Raw genomic sequence first — 18155 nt, forward strand, 5'->3', positions numbered from 1 at the left:
CAAGCAAACATCATTCATACACTAAACAACATCATTTCATCCATATATCATCATATGTAAGCTTTATGTTCAAGATTCAAGTGTATGTCTTTTAGTGATCTTGTTATTTGCATCATAATACATCCTTTAACCAATCAAAATAGAAGAAAACAAGGATCAAGAGAGTCTTACTACTAGCTTTAAGCTAGGGAAGAACAATGATGTAAATGGAGTGGATAAAAGCTTGTGTGAGTGGTCCTTCAAGTTCCAAGAGTTCCAAGCCTTCTAACCTTGCTTCTTACACCTTGTGAGGAGCTTGGAATGGGTGAACTAAAAATGAAAATGGTGGTGGTGTGTGGGGATGGGGATGGGGCCGGCCGAGAATAGGAGGGAGAGAGGAGAAGAGAGTTGGTGATTAGTGAAGATGAAGGTGTTGGTTACTTATAATCATATTTTGAGTTTTATCCAAAGGTTCTAATGTCTCCATAGTACGTTACATAATCTAATCAAATCCAAAGGAAATCATTGAAGATTTAAGTAATCTTGTAGGATTTTGGGAGGTGGGGTCATCCCTTGGGCCGTAAATAAGAAGGGGGGGTTAATTGTAACTTGTAAAGATAAGTGGGTAATTAGCTAGGGTTTTCTAGTGTTTTATGTGTATCTTGCATTATGTAGTATGTTAGGGTGTTCGGGAACCATAACTAGCTCAGAAAAAGTAAAACAATGCTTCTAGCAATATTTTGGTGTTCCGGGTAATGTCCGGTTGTTTGGTTAGATACCGGTTCGTTAAAGTGTCAAGTTATTCCGTATAGTGATTTTTAAGTACCCTTTTGTGACACTTTTAATTCCCAACTCTAGGAAAGTATACAGGACCATTTTGCCATATTTTTGCATGTTACTAGCATGTTAAAATGCTGATTTTTGCTGATTAATGCAGAATTCTGCACTTTGAGTGGGTTTAAGGCACTTTCCGGCACTTAAACTATCACCTAGTGATGCAGTTTTATGGTCCTTACTTCCCTACACAACATACTAGTGTAGTACCTTGACTCTGTCCCTTACGGGGTCTCAAAACACTGTCTGTCTATGTACTGACATTGTCAGCATGTTTCTGAGTTATCCGCTAACTGTGCTAGCTATGCTTTGTGCATCGTCTATGTCACTAAAGTTTTGTATGCAATAAGTGATGTGACAATATGAAATGTGATGCACATGTATCTATGATAAGAAATCAGAAACCAGTTTAAGTCACCAGTTGTAATTAAGCATAGTCATTAAGCACAATTCAATATTAATTATTTGTACGGATACCTGTAATTAAGAGGGTTGTCACACTACTATCGGCTTTAGTCACAGTCAATGCGATCACTCTTTATTCATATTTAAAGAGGGAACTCACATGGCCTTCATCTTACTTTATGTTGACGACATTTTGCTCATCACCTCCTCAAATGCATTACGTGGTCAGTTTAGGGGATTACTCTCTAATGAGTTCGCAATGAAAGATTTGGGTCCGATTAGTTACTTTCTTGGTGTATCGGTCACCAATTACCCCAAGTCGCTATTTTTATCTCAAGCAAAATACGCCATGGAAATAATAGAACGAGCAGGTCTAGCCGATTGTAACCCGGCTGCAACCCCGGTGGACACTCAACAAAAACTTAGCAGGAATTCTGGTACTCCTGTGGCTGACATCACCGAGTATCTCCGGCTGGTGGGCGCCTTACAATACATCACCTTCACGCGACCTGACATTTCTTACGCCATTCAGCAAGTGTATATGCATATGCACGCCCCAACCACAACACACATGCATGCTCTAAAACGTATAGTTTGGTATGTGAAAGGAACTTTATCATTTTGGCTTCATTTACATGCTTCATCACTTAGCTCGCTAATCTCATACACGGATGTGGACTGGGGGTTGTCCCGATACATGTCGCTAGACATCCGGATATTGTGTATACATGGGCGACAACTTCCCCTCGTGGTCGTCAAAGAGACAACCAACCATATCACGTTCTAGTGCTGAAGCAGAATATCGTGGTGTCGCCAATGTCGTTTCAAAAGTATGTTGGCTACGGAATTTGCTTCTTGAATTACATCATCTGCCTACTCATGCCACTCTCGTTTATTGTGATAATGTTAGTACGATTTACCTGACGGGCAATCCTGTGCAACACCAACGTACTAAACATATCGAAATTGATATCCATTTTGTCCGTGAAAAAGTGGCAATCGGTTTGGTTCGAGTACTTCATGTCCCATCACGCTACTACATAGCTAACATCTTCACCGAAGGGTTACCCAAGATTCTCTTCGATGATTTTCGTTCCAGTCTCAACATTCGTGATCCTCCCGTTTCGACTGCGGAGGAGTATTAGAAGATATGCACAATAGTTGTTATTAAGTGTAAATATATGTAACAAATATAGAATAGTCAACCCATTGTAATCTATAAATATAATTGAGATATTGAATAACAGACACAGGGAATTTACCCTACTTGTAAATATTGTGCATAACTTCTAATTGTAATGTTTTGCGTTACAATACTTTAATCATATATATGCTACGCATAAAATTTTAGCTCAATGTCTTGAACAAGCTTGGGCTTTCGACTCTCTAATCCATGAAATTTGAATTCACATTTTTGTCTACATGAAAATATACGCAAACAATTAGCGAGTTACTAGTGAATACGTAGTGTGTAGAAAGTATAAACCATATATGTGCTATAAATCACCATAAGGCCAGCGTATAGTGGCCACAAACCCGATAACAATATAAACAATAAGACTCTTCAAGATTGCTACAAAAAAATCATGTGTGAAGGAAAAAAGAGCTAAGCGAGGCAAACCCGATAACAATATAAACAATAAGATTCTTCAAGATTGCTACAAAAAAATCATGTGTGAAGGAAAAAAGAGCTCAGAGAGGCCTATTTTGTAATCAGATAGAAATCAGACGGTATGTTGGACCCAACCAACAGTAAAGGCACAGAACGTCACAGCTCCTAGGTGCACCAGCCGGGAATCAAACCCGGGTCTGTACCGTGGCAGGGTACTATTTTACCACTAGACCACTGGTGCTTGTGTTTCCATATTCTTCATACATGCATAATATGTGAAAGGCACTTTATCATTTGGGCTTCATTTACATGCTTCCACTGTCATGAGCGAGGGGTTTTCGCAGCTCTGTGAAACCAGCCTTACGCAGTGCCCCCTGCTTTAGGAACCATGTGGCCCAAGCTTTCGCTCAAGCCACATGGTCCAACTCACAACTTGGAACGGGCAAGCCAGATTATGCAACAGTGGGACCAATCTGACTCGGTTGAGTCACTGTCCAACAATCTTTAATACCCTCACTTGAGTTACGAGTTACAGGCAAGCGTTACCAAGCCCGGTGACTAGAGGTTTGCAAATGTGTTTTATAAAGAAGAGGAAAGATTGTTCCTTAGTTGATGTGGGATAGAAATGGTACTTTTTATATATAAACTGTAATATATCATAATGAGCAGTACTTGTTTTGCATATTTTGGACTTAACGAATTCTGAGAATAATATCACAGCCTAGAATATTAATGTTCCAGACCTCTCGTGCTTGTTTTGTGGCGAGTACGCGGAGTCGAGTGACCATTTATTCGCTTCAAGGATCTGTTGGACCTTCATGGTCTCAGCCCAGGTTCTAGAAAAAAGAAGAAGGCAATTCATGCTCTAGTTTTGATTGTGATTTGGTGTATATGGAGAATGAGCAACTAGGTTTTGTTCGAGAATACACAGCCGGAGATATCAATAGTCTCGGTAGAAGTAAAATCGTTAAGCTATCTTTGGGTGAAAGCTCAATCAAGAGAATCTTCGGTTACGTGGGATGAATGGAGAAGGTTCCAGGTCTTTGTGTAAGTCGAGTTTGGGTAAGTTTGGTGGATCTCTTTGTATGTTCTTGTGTAATTTTGGTGCCTAGATTGAATAAATAACTGTTTTGGGTTTGTTTTACGGCATCTGTTTTATCTTATTTGAATGTAGATGATGTACAATTGATATTCTTTACGAAATATGAGAATATGTCACAACCTAAAATTTATGTTGTAAACCTTAAAAGAATATATAAACATGAACATTAATGCATTTTAACTTTTTAAGTTTGGTTGTGCCAGTGTGAAACTTTTCTTCAGTGTTCTTATAATAAGTTAAATAACTGTTTTGAGTATGTTTTAAGGCAACTATTTTATAGGGTTAAGTTCATAAGTGAACAACCCCCTTGATTGTGAACACTAGTGAACTAATCCTAGCCCTTAATTATCAGTACTCAAGTGTAAATCAATGGCCAGGATTATATGGTGAAACTCAGTAAGGTTACTAGAAATAGCAGGCTCAATGTTCTGAATCAACCACGAGAATACAATCAGATCGTCTTGCTCCCACTGTTCATATTTCTCATTTGTTGGTTCTGGTGGGTTCATGGTTAAGTGGTTGAGTAGGGCTTTCGATTTTCCACCCATAGCAACCCGTTTCATACGAGACCACAGTGTTGGTTCAGGCCCTCAAGATCACTAACTACACACTTCCAAATAATAAATATATGATTACGTAAATGTGCAGCAAAGAAAGAAAGGATGAAAAGCTTTCTATATTAACTAATGGGGTACATCAAAAACAAAGTAACTCTAACCTATTTATAATAAACATAAACATGACTAATATAAGCACATGTTAAATAAACCAAAACAACCCACGTAAAAGTTGCATGCTCCTCCACTTTCACGTTACCTCCAACTTACTCGGTCAACATATTACCAATTCTAAACACGTGAATGTAAATATACAGAAGGTAAAGATGGAATGATAATATTATCGAAATTGACTACTGTGTTCACGCTCCCAAGTAAATTAAGGGCCATGTCGCGCGTTCCAACGAACTTTGATGAGTTTGACACTACTCCGGCGTGTCTTGTTAACCTTCCATTCAGTAACCTCAACAGGTTCTTCAGTGAAGTGGAGTGTGTCGTCAATATGAATTTCGTCGGCAGGAATGACCACTGTTTCTTGAGTTGGACTCTTTTTCAAATTTGATACATGGAATGTATCATGAACATCATTCAGCTCTGCGGGTAGATCCAACTTGTAAGCTACAAGACCAATCCTCTCCAGGATTTTGAATGGCCCGATGTATTTAGGGTTCAACTTCCCACGCTTCCCAAAGCGTGCTACACCCTTCCAGGGTGAAACCTTTAACAAAACCATATCTCCCACCTCAAACTCCAGAGGTTTCCTTCTTTGGTCCGCATAACTCTTTTGACGATCACGAGCCGCCTTGATGCGCTCTCGGATCTGGATGATCCTATCAGTCGTCTTTTGGACCAATTCGGGGCCAACAAGCTGTCTATCACCCGCGTCAGCCCAGCATAGCGGTGATCGACACTTGCGTCCATAGAGAGCTTCGAACGGTGCGGCTTGTATGCTTGCATGATAACTGTTGTTGTATGAAAATTCAACCAATGGTAGGTGAGTGTCCCAACTTCCACCTAAATCCATTACGCAAGCTCGCAACATGTCTTCCAACGTTTGAATCGTTCGTTCACTCTGTCCGCCTGTCTGTGGATGGAAGGCATTTCTCAGATTCAACTGAGAACCGAATGCTTCTTGGAAGGATTGCCAAATCCTTGACACGAATCTTCCATCTCTATCAGAAATAATTGAGAGAGGCACTCCATGCCGTGCAACAATCTCTCTCAGGTATAGCTCAGCAAGCTTGCTCGTGTTATCCTTCTCCTTGATTGCCAAAAAGTGTGAAGACTTCGTCAGACGGTCTACGATTACCGAAATCGTATCGTGACCTCTGGGTGTCTTTGGCAATTTCGTTATAAAGTCCATAGAAATATGTTCCCATTTCCACTTGGGTATTTCCAGTTGTTGCAGAAGACCTGAAGGCTTCTGGTATTCGGCCTTTACTTTGGCGCAAGTAAAACATTTGCCAACATATGTCGCGACATCGCCTTTCATTCTTGGCCACCAATAAAAGTACTTTAAATCTTGGTACATTTTGTCCGATCCTGGATTGATCGAGTACCGTGACTTGTGAGCCTCATCAAAAATTACTTCTCTCAGACCACCAAAGAGAGGAACCCAAATTCGTTTCATGAAGCACAACGCTCCTTCCTCGTTTGGTACCAACTGCATCTCCATCCCACGGAGATATTCATTTTCAAGATTCCTTTCCTTGAGAGCTTCTCTCTGCGCGGCACGAATGCGCAATGAGAGGTTTGTTTGAATGATCATCTCCAAAGCTCAAACCCTTATGGGCTTGATTCTTTCCTTCCGACTCAAGGCATCGGCGACTACATTCGCCTTCCCTGGGTGATACTTAATCTCACAATCATAATCATTTAACAGCTCGACCCATCGTCTCTGTCTCATGTTAAGCTCTTTCTGGTCAAATATGTGCTGCAGACTCTTGTGATCAGTAAAGATTGTGCATCGCGTGCCATATAAGTAATGTCGCCAGATCTTTAATGCAAACACCACCGCGCCTAATTCCAAATCATGCGTGGTGTAATTTTTCTCGTGGACCTTCAACTGGCGAGTAGCATATGCTATAACCTTCTGTTGCTGCATCAGCACGCAGCCTAAACCTTGACGCGAAGCGTCGCAATATACCACGAAGTCGTCAGTGCCTTCGGGTAGGGACAAAATCGGTGCGTCGCAAAGCTTGTTCATTAACAACTGAAAAGCTTCTTCTTGCTTGTCTCCCCATTCATACTTCTTGTCTTTTTGTGTGAGGGAGGTCAACGGTTGAGCGATTTTTGAAAAATCCTCAATGAACCTGCGATAATATCCTGCTAAACCTAGGAACTGTCGAATCTCGGTTGGCGTCTTCGGAGTCTCCCAATTCTTGATCGCCTCGATCTTTGTGGGATTCACATGGATTCCATTTCCGTTAACCACATGACCAAGAAACTGAATTTCTCGCAACCAGAACTCGCACTTCGAGAACTTGGCGTATAATTTCTCTTTCTTAAGCAGCTCTAAAATAGCTCTTAAGTGTTGCTCATGTTCTTCCTTCGTCTTCGAGTAGATCAAAATGTCATCAATAAACACAATCACAAACTTATCGAGATAGGGCTTGCAGACTCTGTTCATCAAATCCATAAACACGGCTGGCGAGTTTGTCAAACCAAATGGCATAACCAGGAACTCGTAATGTCCATATCGAGTTCTAAAGGCCGTCTTTCGAACACTTTCCTCTTGAATTCTCAACTGGTGATAGCCTGATTGAAGATCGATCTTGGAGTAAAAACTCGAACCTTGTAGTTGATCGAACAGGTCATCTATCCTTGGCAAAGGATACCGATTCTTAATAGTCAACTTATTCAGCTCGCGGTAGTCGATACACATGCGGAAACTACCATCCTTCTTTTTAACGAACAAGACTGGAGCTCCCCAAGGCGAGAAGCTTGGTCTGATAAATCCCTTGTCTAACAATTCCTGAAGTTGCGTCGACAACTCCTGCATTTCCGAAGGCGCAAGTCGATAAGGTGCCTTAGCTATAGGCACGATGCCTGGAACTAAGTCAATGTGAAACTCGACTTGCCTTTGCGGCGGCAATCCTGGCAAGTCTTCTGGAAAGACTTCAGGATACTCCTTTACGACTGGAATATCTTCTAGTTTCGGTTCAGCGGCTTCCTTATCCACAATGTGTGCCAAGAAGGCAACACATCCCTTCTTCAAACATTTTCTAGCCGTCAAGCAACTAATGATCCTTAGAGGCGTATCGCGCTTCTCTCCATGTACCACAATCGTTTCTTCATCCGCCTTTGGAATGCGTATGATCTTCTCATGACATACAATCTCGGCTCTGTTGCTTGACAACCAATCCATCCCTACTACCATGTCGAAGCTTCCCAACTCGACTGGCAGTAGATCCAGTGTAAACTCGTGTTCTCTCAGTTCTATCACGCATCCTCTGATGACTTCATTTGCCTCAACTAGCTTTCCATTTGCTAGTTCTATCGAATATGGGATATCTAGCTTACTGCCTACCAACCCAAGTATATTCTTAAACTCTAGCGATACAAAACTATAATCGGCACCAGTATCAAACAGTACAGATGCAAAGCATTGATTGATAGGGAACGTACCAGTAACCACATTTGGATCTTGGCGAGCTTCTCTCGCTCCTATGTTGAAAAGTCTTCCTTGTGCCTGATTGAGCTTTGGGCATTCTCGCTTAAAGTGCCCCATGTCTCCAACCTGGTCCTTGACCATTACCGTTCCCATTACCACCTCGATTGTTGTTTGCTCCCCGGTTACCAACTTGATTCCCAACATTTCCACGATTTCCATTCCCGCCATTTCCTCCTTGCGGGCGGTTTCCATTGCCATTTCCATAACCTCTTTGATTACCACGACCAACACCAGTACCAGCCCAGCATGTTTCCTTTGAATGGCCAGTCTTCCCATAAGACTCACATTTCCTTAACCTGCACTGGCCGGAATGATGGTACTGGCATACATCACATTTGGGCAGAGCGCCCATATATCCCTTCCATTTGACTTCAGCACCAGTCTTGACCTCGACCGATGGGTTCGCATCCTTCTTCTTGTTGGCACTGCTTGTACCCTTCTTAAAGTTTGAGAACTTCCTTTTGTTCTCTCCCGAGGACTCAACATGGGTCTCCTTCTTTTTCTAGTCAGAGATTGAAAACTTGTTTAACCTAATAGCTTCCACAGTCAGTGATACACTCAAATCAATAGCCTCAGTAATTGTTGCAGGCTTTGACGATGTTACCATACTCATAGTCTGAGGTGCCAACCCCCAAATGAAACGCTCAATGCGTTTGAATTCCGGACTAACCATGTATGGCACCACGTGAGATAGATCATGAAATCTCTGCACATATTCAGCAATTTTTTGGTCCGTCCATTTTGAGATGCCAAAATTCAGTTTCCAGCTTTTGGATTTCAGCCCTGGAGTAGTATTTCTTCCTCATGAGCTCCTTCAATTCAGCCCATGACATGGCGTAAGCAGCTTCTTTGTCGCAACCCCCGATCCCTAGTCCCCGGGAACGGGCGCCCGCGAGCCAGTTTCGGTGGTATCACGTTATTGTCTAATTTGGCAGCGGAAATTTTCATCAGGACCGTAGTTAGGAAATATTTTATCAGAGTAAACCACCACATTTTATAACATTAAACACATGGGTAAAACCCAAGTTTCCAGTATACACACTTTTATAGGAATAAATCCTATAACTGTTATTCGCATGGAAAGGTATTTAGGGTTTTGTAAAAACAGTTCACAAAATAGGTTTACAAAAAGAGGATCAACTCACATTGCTGTTTTAGGGTTTTCAGTAAGGATTTCCTGGGAATAATCTATAAATTACACAAATGCACGTGTGTTAGTATAATAGCCCATTTTAACATTAGTAATACCCTCCACGAGACGGTATCCCAACGACTACGTCGGGCAGAACCACGACAGCCGTTACGAAACCCTAGATCAATCGGGCAAAGTATCTAATACGTCTCCAGGGGTTATAATACTTACATCGTAGCAGAACCTCGCTATTTAGGGGGTATTAGACTCGAGTATAATGCCCCCTATTTAATTTTGAGAGAAAGAAAAGAAATTTTGAACGATCGGAACTGAAGGCCTGTTGCCCTCTTATATAGGGCTGTAATCTGTCTTTCTCGCGGCACGCGTAAAGCAAAGACAAGGTTTACGCGCCCCGGGTCAACCTTGGTCAAACATGTAGCTGGGCTGAGTCGATGTATAGGTCTGCCGGGTGTTGGGCCACGTGGCGGCCCAGGGCTGCGCCACAATTCTGATCTCACGCGGCCCGCGTAAGGTTGAGGTGGGGTTCACGCGGCCCGCCTCAACTTATGGCTTAACAAAATCTGATTAAAACCTCTATACCACCCGCGTGAATGTTGAGGTGGGGTCCTACGCGGCCCGTCTCAACTTAAATAAACTTGTTTTTAATTATTTTTAATGTCATATTATATTTCGGGCTTGGTTTTCACATATGGGGTATATTTAAGACATATTAGGACAATTCAAATATTTTTAGGGTGGCGAAAAAAAATAATCGAGGGTGTCGGTTTTCTTGAGGATTGTTACATCCAACCCACCTTGTTTTAGAGCTCGTCCTCGAGATCTACTGGAACAAGTACGAATATTTCTTTTGCATTTCTGATTCAAGCTCCCATGTGTATTCAGGTCCTCTTTTGGAGTCCCACTTCACTTTAACCAGAACTAATCTCTTATGCTTGAGATTCTTAATTTTCCTATCTTCAATTTGTAGAGGCCTCTCTACAAACTTGAGTTGTTCATTTACCTCTATATCCTTAAGAGGTACTACAAGTGATTCATCAGCTAGGCACTTTTGAGATTAGATACATGAAATACATCATGTATTCCTACCATTTCGTCTTACAGTTGTAGCTGATAGGCTACAGATCCTATTCTTCTAATAATCTCAAAAGGTCCAATATACCTGGGACTTAGCTTTCCTCTTTTGATGAATCTTACCACTCCTTTCCAAGGAGAGACTTTTAACAATACCTTATCACCTACTTGGAATTCTAACGGCTTACGTCTGTTATCAGCATAGCTCTTCTGTCGATCTTGTGCGGCTTTCAGTCATTCCTTGACTTGAATGATCTTATCGGTTGTTTTCTGTACTATCTCAGGTCCAGATAGTTGCTTTCCCCAATTTCTGTTCAACAGACTGGGGTTCTGCACTTTCATCCATAGAGTGCTTCGAATGGGGCAGCATTGATACTTGTGTGATAACTATTATTGTAAGAAAATTCTATTAAAGGTAAGTGATCGTCCCAATTACCTCCGAAATCAATTACACAAGCTCTAAGCATATCCTCCATTGTCTGAATTGTCCTTTCCCTTTGTCCATCCGTTTGAGGAAGATAAGTTGTGCTTAGATTCAACTTGGTTCCCATTGCTTTTTGGAAACTTGACCAAAAATGAGAGGTAAAACGGCAATCCCTATCAGAAACAATTGATAAAGGTATTCCATGTAATGAAACAATTTCATTTACATACAATTTGGCTAATTGTTCCGTACTAAAAGTTTCCTTCATTGGTAAGAAATGAGCTGACTTGGTTAGCCTATCTACAATCACCCAGATTGTATCATTACCCTTTCTTGTTTTGGGTAACTTGGTAACAAAATCCATTGTTATCAATTCCCATTTCCAAACTGGCATCTCCAATTGTTGCAACAATCCTGAGGGTTTCTGTTGTTCAGCTTTGACTTGTGAATAAGTTAAACATCTAGAAACATAAGCTGCTATATCCTTTTTCATTCCTATCCACCAGAAATTTTTCCTTAAATCCTGGTACATCTTATCACTTCCAGGATGCATCGTATATTTAGACTTATGGGCTTCTTCTAATATACGGTGATGTAAATTTCCTAATTTAGGTATCCAAATTCTCTTTTTATGGAATCTCCAAATTCCATCTGTTCCTTGTTCTAATTCCTTAATCATCCCTTTTAATTTTTCAGTATCATCCTTGATTACTGATTCTTGTGCTCTTTTAATTTGATCGTTTAAATCTACTTGTAGATTTAATTTAGGAGAACCTACCCTTTTTGGCTTTTCGTGATACTTTCGAATTAAAGCATCAGCCACTACGTCGGCTTTTCCTGCATGATACTGGATATCACAATCATAATCACTAAGCAATTCCATCCAGCGTCTTTGTCTCATATTCAGCTCTTTTTGCCCGAAAACATATCTTAAGCTCTTATGATCTGTGTACGGTAAACTTACTACCATAGAGATAATGTCTCCAAATCTTAAGGGCAAAAATTATGGCTCCTAATTCCAAATCATGGGTTGAATAATTCTCTTCATGATTCTTAAGCTGTCTAGAGGCGTAAGCTATAACTTTTTGACGTTGCATGAACACGCATCCGTAACCTAATTTAGAAGCATCACAAAAGACTACAAAGTCTTCAGTTCCTTCTAGTAACGCTAGTATAGGTGCATGGGTCAATCTTTGCTTAAGGATTCTAAAGGCTTCTTCTTGTTTTGGTCCCCATTCAAACTTAATGGATTTACAGGTTAACTTGGTTAAAGGAATGGCTATTCTAGAAAAATCTCGGATAAATCTTCTATAATAACCGGCCAATCCTAGGAAACTTCTAACCTCGGTTGGTGACTCAGGGGTTTTCCATTTGGTAATCGCCTCGATCTTGGTTGGATCCACATGGATTCCTTCATGGTTAACTAAATGTCCAAGAAATTGTACCTGCTTTAACCAAAACTCGCACTTTGAAAATTTTACGTAAAGCTTTTCCTTTCTTAATAGACTTAAAAGTAAATGCAAATGCTTTGCATGTTCATCTTTATTCTTAGAGTAAATTAGAATATCATCGATGAAGACAATTATGAATTTATCCAAATATGGCTTACATATTCGGTTCATCATGTCCATAAATGCAGCTGGGGCATTGGTTAAACCAAATGGCATGACAGCAAATTCATAATGACCATACCTTGTTCTGAATGCGGTTTTAGGAATGTCCTCTTCCTGTACCTTTAATTGATGATATCCTGATCTTAAATCGATTTTAGAGAAAAATTAAGCTCCTTGCAGTTGATCGAACAAATCATCGATTCATGGTAACGGATACCGATTCTTAATCGTGACCTTGTTTAATTCACGGTAGTCAATGCACATACGCATTGATCCGTCCTTCTTTTTAACAAACAAAATCGGTGCTCCCCATGGTGTTGAGCTTGGTTGTATGAATCCTTTATCTAACAATTCGTCTAATTGTTTCTTCAGTTCTTGCATTTCGGCTGGTGCCAAACGGTAAGGTGCTTTGGTAATCGGTGCTGTCCCTGGTAGCAGCTGGATTCTGAATTCAACTTCTCTGTCTGGCGGCAGTCCTGGCAATTCCTCTGGAAAGACATCTGGAAACTGGGACACTACTGGAATATCTTTTAGTTCTTTTCCTTTAGTGTTAGTGATTATAGAAATCAAATACACTATAGACCCTTTTTCTTATATAACTTGCAGTTTTCATCACAGAGATGAATTTAGTGGATCTAGATGGTTTATCTCCTTTAATTGTGATCTTTTCACCCCTTGGTGAATTTACTTGAATTGACTTTTGATCACATAAAATATTAACTTTATTGGCTATTAACCAATCCATTCCTAACACAACATCAAATCCTGCCAGATTCATTGGGTAGAGGTTTGCAATAAATTTTTGATTAAAAATTTCTATTCTTGCTCTCTGCAAGATTTTAGAAATCCTGACGGTTTCTCCATTGGCTGTCTCTACTAGACATTCTTGTGGTAGTTTAGTTAATGATTGATTTAGATGTTTGCAAAACGGAGAATTAATAAAACTTTGGTTCGCACCAGAGTCAAATAATACTTTAGCAAAAATATCATTAACTAAGAACGTACCAGCTATGACGTCCGGAATCATCTTGGCTTCATCTGCAGTTAGAACAAATGCTCTAGCATTTTTAGTGTTCTTGTTGTTTGCAGTTAGAGCTAAGTTCGGACAGTTTGGCTTGATATGACCTTTTTCTCCACAGTTGAAGCATAATCCATTACTGGTTTTCCTCCTGCAATCTTCTTCCCTGTGTCCTGGTGCCTTACAGTAATTGCAGTGAGTAGAGCATTTCCCAGAATGCTTCTTCTTGCAGTTCCTGCAATATGGTGCAGAGGTAGAAGCTACATTCCTACGGTTGGAATTCCCATAACGGAATTCTTGAGTAAGCCTTTGGGTTAGGTTTCTCCTCTGATCTTCTTCTCTAGTACGCCCCAGTTCATCAGTCAAGGTGTTGGCTAGTTCTACAGCTTCTTCTATGGTTTGGGGTCTAGCTGCCTTGACTACATGCCTAATTTCTCCAATTAATCCCCAGATGTGTAACGGGAGATTAATACCGGTTCAGGTGATGCAAGAGTTGGTACTATTCTAGCATATTCAAAGAATGTGGTAGTATAACCCTTACTATCTACCCCGGTCATTCTAAGGTTCAAAAACTTATTTGCTATGTGCTCTTTTTCATTGGGAGGGCACAATTTCCTTTCTATCATATTTTTAAACTCCTCCCATTCCATGTTATAAACCCTGTCGCTTCCCCTTAACTGGAGGATAGTGTTCCACCATTCTAGGGTTGAATTCTTAAATAGATTAGAAGCAAACATTATCTTGTCTTCTTCAGCACACTTGCTTATTTTCAGAACAGCCTCAGTTTTCTCTATCCAGCGTAAAGCTGCAATAGGTCCTTCATTGCCCGAGAATTCTATTGGTTTGCAGGACCAGAATTCTTTGTAAGAACAACCATACGGCATGGTTCTTCTTCTTTTGGGAATGGGCACTTGAAGTACGGGTCCATTGTTCACGATGTGTTATGGTTCAATTGGTCGCTTACTGTTATGCTTACTTTTATTATTCGCTTCTTGAACTGTTTGAATAATAAATGGCATTGCATCTATAATTCCTTGTGCCACTATGTGTTGAACGGCACTATTATCCATTTGATTTCCATTGTTATTGTTCGGATTCTCATTATTCAGATTATCATTATTCGAATGGTTGTCGTTCTGAATATTATCATTCTGGTTTTCCTGATTCACTTCGTTGCCCATCTGAATTTTAAACAATTGCCACTTATTAATATCACAAATAATATTTAATACAACCAATCACACAACACACAGGTTGATCAAAAACGTCGAGCATTGCGACTTTTACTCTTTCTTATAGTATACGACTATTAGACACCAGTACTAAAATTAAAATTACAATACCGACTGAAATGTAAAGTTACAATACTAGTAATATGCATCCGTAGTTTTTTTTCTAACACATACACACATATATTATTATTATATTACTATTATTATTACTACCGTTCCCACCATCACATTCACGGATATGGATTCATCCAAAAATCCATATTGCGCTCGTCGTATTTCCATACGAGACGCTCTCCTACCTGTCTCATTCTCTCACTGCTTTCTAAAATTTCCTCACCGAAAGTCCTAAGTTCTTGTACGTTTTCTGCACTCATTGGGGGTGCAGGTTCTAGGACTGGGTTTGGAATCTGAGGTGCGGGTTCCTGGTATGGGGCCTGGTATGGATAAGGATTTTCTAAGATCTCCCTAATGTATGCATCATTATCGTAATAGGGATCTTGAGGATCTAACCCTGGGTAGGCTCCAAGATTAGGTATTGGCACATTTTCCTGTATCGGGTAGCGTTGCACATAGTCCCTAACGTCGTCCCACCAGGGGTCGTAATTGTTTGGGTCTAGGGGATTTGGTGCAGGTACCCTAGGTATCTCCTCCAGGTTGAAATCAGACATTTCTATTTGGTTGTCATGGTTTTCTATCTCCATGGGTTGGTCAGAAATTGGTGGTTGTGGTTGGGGTGCTAGCATTTGCTCCAGGTTTGGGTCAGTTGTAGTGGTTGCTAAGATATGGATATTAGCTATACCCCTATTGAGCATATCCTGGGCATAGGCATCGGTTTCTCTTTTGGCTGCGGCTAACACTCGCTGTTCCTGTAACTTTTTCATACGTTTCCTACGCTCGTGTGCTCCCCTACTGAACCATCCCCTCTTTTTTCTAAGGAAATGGCTCTTCAGATTGAGCCTTAAACACAAAGATTCCTTCTTCCGTATCAGCAGAGTACCCCGAGAGGGCAGGCTGAGAAGAGGAGGTGCCTTCGCTTCTAGGCGAACTAAGACAATTGACGATACGCGTCAGATGGTCCTTGGTCGCTCATACTGTAAACTAACAGATAGTCAGATAACACAAAACAAGAAAATACAATTATGCACGTATTTCCGTAATTTATTTCCTAACACTTTGAATTTTGGTGTCAGCAGAACACTTTTGTGGCTGAATCAGTGGCATGGCTTTGATACCACCTTCTGTCGCAACCCCCGATCCCTAGTCCTCGGGAATGGGCGGCCGCGAGCCAGTTTCGGTGGTATCATGTTATTGTCTAATTTGGCAGCGGAAATTTTCATCAGGACCGTAGTTAGGAAATATTTTATCAGAGTAAACCACGACATTTCATAACATTAAACACATGGGTAAAACCCAAGTTTCCAGTATACACACTTTTATAGGAATAAATCCTATTTTATTTAACAAAACATCTATTTTATTCTTAGGTAACTTTATTGCCACTTTTCCAAGCCTTCAGTGCTGTCCAGCTGGCTTCTATTTGGCTTTCACATTTTGTTACCTGAAAAGCGTTTTAAAAACTTTTTGTCAGTAGGAAATACTGGTGAGTGAATCCCAGTTTAATCAAATTTAAGTAAAACCGTTTCACAGTGTACAGTATTGAGGGCAATCTCGCAATTACATTTGTTTCCAAGTTATACCAATTATCACCCGTCGGTACTGTCAGACCTGACTTGTGGAAATGTTACTCCTTGACCAGGTGGTAACAAATTTTGTATACAAAACCCCAACATACCCACGATAATTGTATTCTTACAAATACTCAATAACTGTTATGGCTTAATGGCTTAATGAAATATGATTAAAACCTCTATACCGCCCGCGTGAATGTTGAGGTGGGGTCCTACGCGGCCCGCCTCAACTTAAATAAACTTGTTTTTCATTATTTTTAATGTCATATTATATTTTGGGCTTGGTTTTCACATATGGGGTATATTTAAGACATATTAGGACAATTTAAATATTTTTAGGGTGGCGAAAAAAATAATCGAGGATGTCGGTTTTCTTGAGGATTGTTACATTTTTCCCCCAGGGTTTAGACTTAAAGATTCCACCAGGATAAGGCACCATCTAGAAAGAGTCCTGAGATGTAGGTGACTTGTTGTTCAGGAGCGCACTTGCTCATCCTTATCACAGAATCCGTCTTTTTCGTCCATCTGACAAAGGCTACGGCACCCCCGGTGCCGTCAAAATTCAATGGCTTACAATCTAGAAATTGTTTATAGGTACAGCCATGGGGTGGGTTGTTTCCAGAGGTACCCCCGCTATGTTCTGAGCGCTGGGCCTCGTGCTGTGCAATAGCCTGTGAAATCCGTTCCTGTAACTCCGCCTCAGTAGTGGGCAAACGAGTTGCTCTTCGTGGAGGCATCTTCTATAAGAAGGTTGCGTCGGTCAGGTCATAATAAGTATAGTAAGTATGTAATACGTGCATGTAATAACATTTATCAACACAAGTATACACATAACATCCCATGTTATAACACAAACAAGTAATCCAACAATGTATGTAATGCGAATGTTGCGATTGAGCTATCATATATCAAGACCATAAGTACAGTTTTACAAGTTTCACAATAGTATCATACATCAAAATGGGACTGTAGGGTCACATCACCCCCGTCCAAATCGTCTAACAACTATAACAATCAAAAGTCAAGAGTCAAAGTGTGGTCTTCAAAAAGCTGTGCAATCTGGCTCAATAGCTGCACTCTCATCAAAACATGCTATCTGCATAAAACCAAAAACCTCTAAGCTGATGGGGGAGGATGAGGAGATGGAGGAATGAAAATCAACCTGCACAAATGCGCCAAATCCTCCTTTAAGTGCATGAACAATACGCATCAGGTAAGCAATCTGGTGCTCCATAGTGAGGAAACGGACATCAAAATCAGGATATGGTAGAAGTGGAGCCGGTGGAGTCGTGAATGGTGACTGACAATGACAAGGCGGAGGACGCGGGATCCTCTCTAATTCCATGACTCTCCTACACAGGATCTCCTGCTGGAGCTGTAGCGACAAAAGCAACTCATCCCTCGAGTATCCAATGTGGAAGGGATGGTATGGATCAGATATAGGCATCACGTTGGGCGGAAACCAAATCAGTGGCTCGCCCGTGGGTACAGAAGAAGGAGCGATGTGTGTAAACTGTGGCATGAAATGATCGGTTGCTGACACAGAAGGTATCTGACTGGGCTGCTGACTCGATGGTCCTTCCCCTGGGTAGGGAGGAAGGATATCTTGAAGGAATGTAACTGGTAGATCTGTGGGGTGAATGTCGGACTCATGTGGGTGAAATGGGGCGATATCAACGGGTGCCTGGGTAGATGCAGGTGGGGGAGTAACGGGTCGAACAAAAGGAGGATAGTCGCCGTCGTCCTCAATCCACCCATTGCGGGTGTGAGCATATCTGGGGTCTACATGGGTAG

At 40.9% G+C, this 18155-nt stretch overlaps 1 protein-coding gene across 1 annotated transcript; it reads left to right on the forward strand.

Moving 5' to 3' along the window:
- Nucleotides 1-1378: 1378 nt before the first annotated feature.
- Nucleotides 1379-2005, forward strand: LOC110931877 (uncharacterized mitochondrial protein AtMg00810-like). Its single transcript, XM_022175250.1, has one exon. It carries the CDS (start codon nucleotides 1379-1381, stop codon nucleotides 2003-2005), a length of 627 nt encoding a protein of 208 aa, XP_022030942.1.
- Nucleotides 2006-18155: the final 16150 nt, after the last annotated feature.

This window comes from Helianthus annuus, chromosome 3 (assembly GCF_002127325.2).
Source record: "Helianthus annuus cultivar XRQ/B chromosome 3, HanXRQr2.0-SUNRISE, whole genome shotgun sequence".
NCBI classification, from domain to species: Eukaryota; Viridiplantae; Streptophyta; class Magnoliopsida; order Asterales; family Asteraceae; genus Helianthus; species Helianthus annuus.